The 6,418-nt window shown below is 38.0% G+C and overlaps 1 protein-coding gene across 1 annotated transcript; it reads left to right on the top strand.

The window, feature by feature from the left end:
* The first annotated feature begins 2,756 nt into the window (after nt 1-2,756).
* LOC102206831 (acetyl-CoA acetyltransferase, cytosolic-like) lies at nt 2,757-4,211 on the top strand. The gene is made up of 3 exons (XM_005751654.1): nt 2,757-3,451; nt 3,528-3,805; nt 3,891-4,211. The coding sequence occupies exons 1-3, from the start codon at nt 2,824-2,826 to the stop codon at nt 4,170-4,172; spliced, it is 1,188 nt and encodes a 395-aa protein (XP_005751711.1). The 5' UTR covers nt 2,757-2,823; the 3' UTR covers nt 4,173-4,211.
* The last annotated feature ends 2,207 nt before the right edge of the window (nt 4,212-6,418 follow it).

Raw genomic sequence — 6,418 nt, 5'->3', positions numbered from 1 at the left:
CACACACAATCAGCAGCTCTGTACAAAAACCAGTGAGAGCCTCAATACTTAAATTCACCAGAGGAGGAGCCCCCAGGCCTCTTATTATGTTTTGACATAGATGATTATTAAAGGAAGAGACAGTTGATGAGAAAAAGAAAATTACTTGTCCAAATATACATTAAAAACACAAAAATTAAATATGCCTTTTTAAGTCTCAACTTCAGAATGCAACAAATAAATAAACAAGGTAAGGTTATAAGGAGTTAAATAAATCATTGGCACAATTCTGGTGGAGGGTGTTTAGTTTCCATTTGTTGTCAATTTGCCTCAAAACATTTAGTCTATTAGTTGGTCCACTAATTTTCTTCACTGCTGTATGTATGTCAATGTTCCTTCAATTCTTGCTGTTTTATGTATTCTGTCTTTGTGGCTTTTAGACTCTCGTGTCTGTGACCCTTGACTCCCCATCTTAACCACATCCTGAGCTTTATTCAGTTATTCATTATGTATTATTCTGCATCTGGTTCATTTTCAGCATCAGGATATAGACTCTGGAGTTCTGTTTTACTTCCTACCAGTCTTGAGACTCAGCTTGCATGTTCTCCCCATGTTATTTTGACTGACTGGGTCCAAAGCCACAGAATTAGTGATGTCAGGTTAATTGGCAATTCTTAATTGAATTTGAGTACAAATGTCTGTCTGTGTTAGTCCTGTGACAGAAAGACAACAGGTCTCACCCAATGCCAGCTAGTATAGGCTCCAGCCGTCTTGCAACCCTGAACGGGACAAGAAGAAGAAGAAGATGGATGGTTCGAAGGCTGGATGTGTTCTCCTTTTTTGGTTTTAGTAGGAAATCTGGCTGTTGCATTTTTTGGATTAAAACACCAACTATTCCCAAATTCTAAATAAAACGTATCCATCTAAATCTCTATTTTACAATTAAAGTTTAAACTCTCATGATGTCAAATTTAGAAGGAGAAGATTTACAGAAAGAAAAAAATTCCCTGTAAAATCAAACTTCACTGTTTTATAATTTGTCAGTTCTCCAAAATTTTTTCTCAAAAATACTGGTTACACTAAAATATATATATTTTTTCATTTTATGCAAAAAATTCCTCCTATAAAGACAAAAATAAAAATTCTCAATAATATGTAAAGTGTGAGGTTACATATTAGAAACAGTGAGATACTTTTTGTTTAAATCATTCAATGGAAATTTTTACAGATTTTACAGCTTATTTTGTTCTTACATGTTTTAATATTCTACTATACCTCATGTGGTCATTTCTCTATACTAAGTTTAGGTTTAGACAATATATTTCATTGAAAAAAGGCAGGAAACAGAAGTGCAAAATGTAAACCTATTTTGCACTTCTGTTTCCTGCTTATTAGACAGAAACTACCAGGGGTAATTGAGTGGTAATGGTTTGAAAATTACTCCATTATTACCTTCTAGTTTCTGCCTTGTTACCCTACTTTCCCCATTATTACGCAGCTATAATACAAAGTGCAACACAAATCTTGTCAGAAGCAGTTGATCCCTTTCTGTGAGGAGGAGTCAACAATTCAAATGCAAAAACTCAACTTCTACTTAACTGAGGGTTGAAGGGAACATTTAACACTCAGATCACACAATGGCCTATAGGGCAGGGCTGCTGATTTTAACTGTCTGCTGGGCAGGTGAAAATTGTATATATATATAGTTTATATGTATTCTCTCTCTCTCTCTCTCTCTCTCTAATACATTTCTTTTTCATTTGGACAGGTGTTGATGGCCAGACTCTGACACAGTCTGAACCAGTGGTCAAAAACCCTGGTAATTCACACAGACTGACATGTGCAACATCTGGATTCACATTCAGCAACTACTGGATGCACTGGATCAGACAGGCTCCTGGAAAAGGACCGGAATGGATTGCTATTATACGCACTTCAAGTTATAGTTATTCTGCGTCTTATTCCCAGTCAGTCCAGGGTAGATTCACCATCTCCAGAGATGATTCCAGCAGTAAACTCTACCTACAGATGAACAGCTTGAAGACTGAGGACACAGCAGTTTATTACTGTGCCCGAGAGACACAGTGACAGAAAGCAATAGAAATGCCATACAAAGACTACTTCTCTATTTATCAACACCAGGGAATGTTTCCTACATTTTTAAACATTCATGGTAAAAAATGTCATCATTAATTAGCAATCCTTGCCACGTGTCACCTTGTTTGAATTTAGGGTCGAAAAGTTAGCAAAAGTCAGTGAACAATTTAAACCAGATATGCCGACCAGTTTAAAGAAGGTCCCATTAAACTCACACTAGCCTCATCATCAAAACAGGGAGACTTTGGCATGGCTATTGAAACACCTACACCCCATTAAAAGACAATATAAACACAAATTCCAACACATTAAAAAAGAATAACATATACTCTTAAAAATCAATAAAGCATACAGTGTCATTATCACTTACAGTTTAGATTACTGAGAAGTATGTCACTATCTAAACATGTATAAACAACATCAATAAATTATTACAGCATTTCACCAATGGGTTGCCATTATTAGATATGATGGTGGGAGCACTTACTATTCTCAGTCAGACCAAGGCCGGTTTACCACCTCCAGAGACAACAACAAGGATTTTTTTTTTTCGTGTGTGCAGCGCAGATTTTCTGTGCGGGGAGACCATGTCAGCAGTGTGCGATTGCTCACGCGCTCAGCTTAGAGGGAACATTTTCTTACTTCCCCTTTTCATTAGATAATTAATAGAAAGAGCGCAGAGCGAGTGTGCAGACAGGAACCAGCACTCTGAGCTAGGACTCCAGCTTCAAACACCTGCTTGCCAACATGAGCACCGACAGTGTCGTCATCGTTTCTGCCGCCCGGACGCCGATTGGGTCCTTGAACGGTGCTTTGTCTACGGTGCCTCTACATGACCTGTGTTCAGCAGTGATCAAGGACGTTCTGAAGCGGGCTGGGGTGAAACCAGATGAGGTTTCTGAGGTTATCATGGGACATGTCCTAACAGCAGGTCATGGGCAGAATCCAACACGTAAAGCCAGTGTTGGAGCAGGTATCCCCTACCCTGTCCCGGCCTGGAGCTGCCAGATGGTGTGTGGCTCTGGGCTAAAGGCTGTGTGCCTGGGAGCTCAGTCCATCCTGACTGGAGAGTCCACTGTGGTGGTGGCAGGAGGCATGGAGAGTATGAGCAGGGCTCCTCATACAGTGCATATGAGAGCAGGAGTGAAGATGGGCGATGCCTCCCTGCAGGACTCCATGGTGGCAGACGGCCTGACGGACATCTTCCACTGCTACCACATGGGAATCACGGCTGAGAATGTTGCAAAGCAGTGGGGTGTCAGTCGGGAGGAACAGGACAGGTTTGCTGTCAAGTCTCAGAGCAGAACAGAAGCTGCACAGAAGGCGAGGTACTTTGATCAGGAGATTGTCCCCATCATGGTGCCATCCAGAAAAGGTAGGTTTCTAATCCACAGTTCTATACGACAGTTATGATGATGCATAAAGTGCAAACATGTTTCTCTGACCTTCAGGTCCAGTGGAGGTGAAGGTTGATGAGTTTCCTCGGCATGGTAGCAACATGGACAGCATGTCAAAACTCAAACCCTGCTTCGTCAAGGACAGCAGCGGCACTGTCACCGCAGGAAATGCTTCAGGTATAAATGATGGAGCAGCAGCAACTGTCCTGATGAGCCAATCAGAGGCTGCGCGGCGTGGCATAAAACCAATGGCCAGAATTGTATCCTGGGCTCAAGCTGGTCTCGACCCTTCTATCATGGGAACGGGACCAATACCAGCCATTAGGAAAGCGGTGAGAATTTTACAGCGATCAAAATATGATAATAGGAATTTTATTTATATATCTTTTACTACTTACAACTTTCATTTCCTCCCAGGTTGAGAAAGCAGGCTGGCAGCTGGACCAGGTCGACTTATTTGAGATCAATGAAGCATTTGCTGCACAGTCAGTTGCTGTGGTCAAAGAGCTTGGCCTGAATGAAGAAAAGGTAAATGTGAGCGGTGGTGCCATTTCTCTGGGCCATCCTATTGGCATGTCTGGCTGCAGAGTGCTGGTGACCTTGCTGCATGCTCTCCAGAGGACCGGAGGGCGTAAGGGAATCGCATCTCTCTGCATTGGTGGAGGAATGGGTATCGCCATGTGTGTAGAAAGAGTCTGAGACATGTACCTCTGTGCTGTTTAATATATTGCACTTGATCTCATCTTTTTTTTTTTTTTTAATGGCTACTGAAAATCATTGTTTACACAACAGGGTTAATACGCAATAGAAAGTTTACTTATCTTCTTTACATCACAACACTTGAGGCAAAACTGAGTGTGTGCTGTAATTCTCACTGTGATCTTCATTTTAAACTCAACTGTCCTCAGGTTTTAGCTTTTGAATTTTGTGAATTAATGATAAAAGTCTTGTCAGTACAAATATGTAACTCTAGCATATACTGATGGCTAATGTGTAATACCAGTAGCAGCTTAAATATAACAATGCTGGTAATATATATGACAGAGCCCATATTACATTCAATAGTTGTCAAGCAGACAACTAATACTGTTCCATTTAAAAACCAGCTGCTATCAGTTACTTATACAGGCAAATAAGGTTTAACACTAACTCTGTAAAAGATAGTTTTTAGTACCAAGTATGGACAAACATGTTACTGTCTCTGAAGAATGTAATTTATTCCTAATCTTATAGGATTTTAAATACGCTTGCTCTAAAAACCTGAACATTCCAGTATCTTCCCATGTGGAATTAAAGGGACCTTCTCAAATTGCGTAGGCATTAGCCTTCAAACAGAAAAGTGCCATAAGTATGCTTGCCTTCTTAAACCTCATGCTTCCTGTACATGGGCATGTCTGCAGATATTTTTCCTGTAATCTGAGAAATTAAAGATTTATAAACTTGAAAAAAAAAAAAAAAAAAAAAAAAAAAGATAATTAATAGAAATTTAATTACCAACTAAAATTGACATAACTTCAAGATTCTCAAAGATTGCCTCTGCATTGTTTGAACTTCTTCTTCTTAATAGTGACCCTAACTGGTTGACCAATCCTGGACTCATCTAACTCTCCATTTAATCACAGACAGGAAAAGTCTGATCATCAATGTCTAAAATTAAAATATTAAAATATAATTTCTGTAGCTGGATGATTGTGGTTTTTTTTTTTTGGTACATGGACATTGACTATCTACTTCAAAACAGAGGAAAATACCCAATATATTTAATAGTCAACTCCACTTCCATTATATTGTTTCTCTAAGGAGGAGCTGATGCAAAACTTGTATTATTTAGTTTTGCTAATAATAAAAATTTAAAAATAGTATAACAAAGTAATTTATAGACTATCCTAAATTTATAGACCATACCCAATTTTGGTATGGTTTCATTTTGTATTTTTAAATAGATATTTTTGGTCATTTATTTAAGCAGCAAACCAGTCCAGGTTAGACTTAAGAGTTTTTAAAAATTAAAAGAACTTTAGGAGGCAACAAATAAATTGGTGAAATATGATAATGATTATAAGGAAACTGATAAATAGTTATAGAAATGACTGAAAGATTTTTTAGGCTGTGATTTGAGTTTTGTTCAAAAAAGAATAACTTCATATAGGAAAAAAGGCAGAACAAAATCAGGGCTGTATCAAGACACAGGGACTAAACCCCAATTCAACCAGACCCAGAACTGACCCGGAATTAAAACAGGACTACAACAGTTCAAAATCAGGACAACTTTAGGACTTAACCAAGACAGAACCAGAATCAAAACACTGAAAATCATCATAGACCTGCACTACACTTATTTTTTAATTCTACCAAAGTACACTATTTAGATTATATAGTTTATATAATTATTTACCATTGTTGTGCAAACAAGCCTGCATAACTTAATAAATATAGAATTTGAAAAATAACAAATGGTGTTTAAAAAGATACACTTGGTACCCGATACATGTTCTGATGAGTTTTGGCAAACAACCATTTGACTAACATGTGTGTCTCACCTGCTCTTGTTCCATCTCTGTTCTGTCCTCATTCTGCCCTCTCTCCTTCTCTGTTCCTCTCTCTCTCCCTCTTTGTGCTGACAATCAAACCAAACACCAACATCATCAAATATACAGTTAAAATAAGATATTTACATACTCTTCAGATAAAAACACAAACACTTTTTTTAATTGTAACATCAAATCAGAGCATGTTTATCATTTTTAGATTGATAAATATAAAAAACATATTTGTTAAATTTAAGAGTAAAGAGCGAAATTGTCTGTATTTCTTAATTGTAAATGGCACCAAATTGTATTCAAAATTGAGCCACACTTATGGAGCTCCACAATTCTTTTCCTGGTGTTTTGGTTGATATCTCTTGATTTTTCCCATGTAAGCTCTGTGCTCAGTCGGCTAATGCT

Source organism: Pundamilia nyererei, unplaced genomic scaffold (assembly GCF_000239375.1).
Source record: "Pundamilia nyererei isolate P.nyererei 1_Seehausen unplaced genomic scaffold, PunNye1.0 scaffold00321, whole genome shotgun sequence".
NCBI lineage: Eukaryota > Metazoa > Chordata > Actinopteri > Cichliformes > Cichlidae > Pundamilia > Pundamilia nyererei.
The sequence above is the reverse complement of the archived record's forward strand: the minus strand, read 5'-3'. Positions and strand labels throughout refer to the sequence as shown.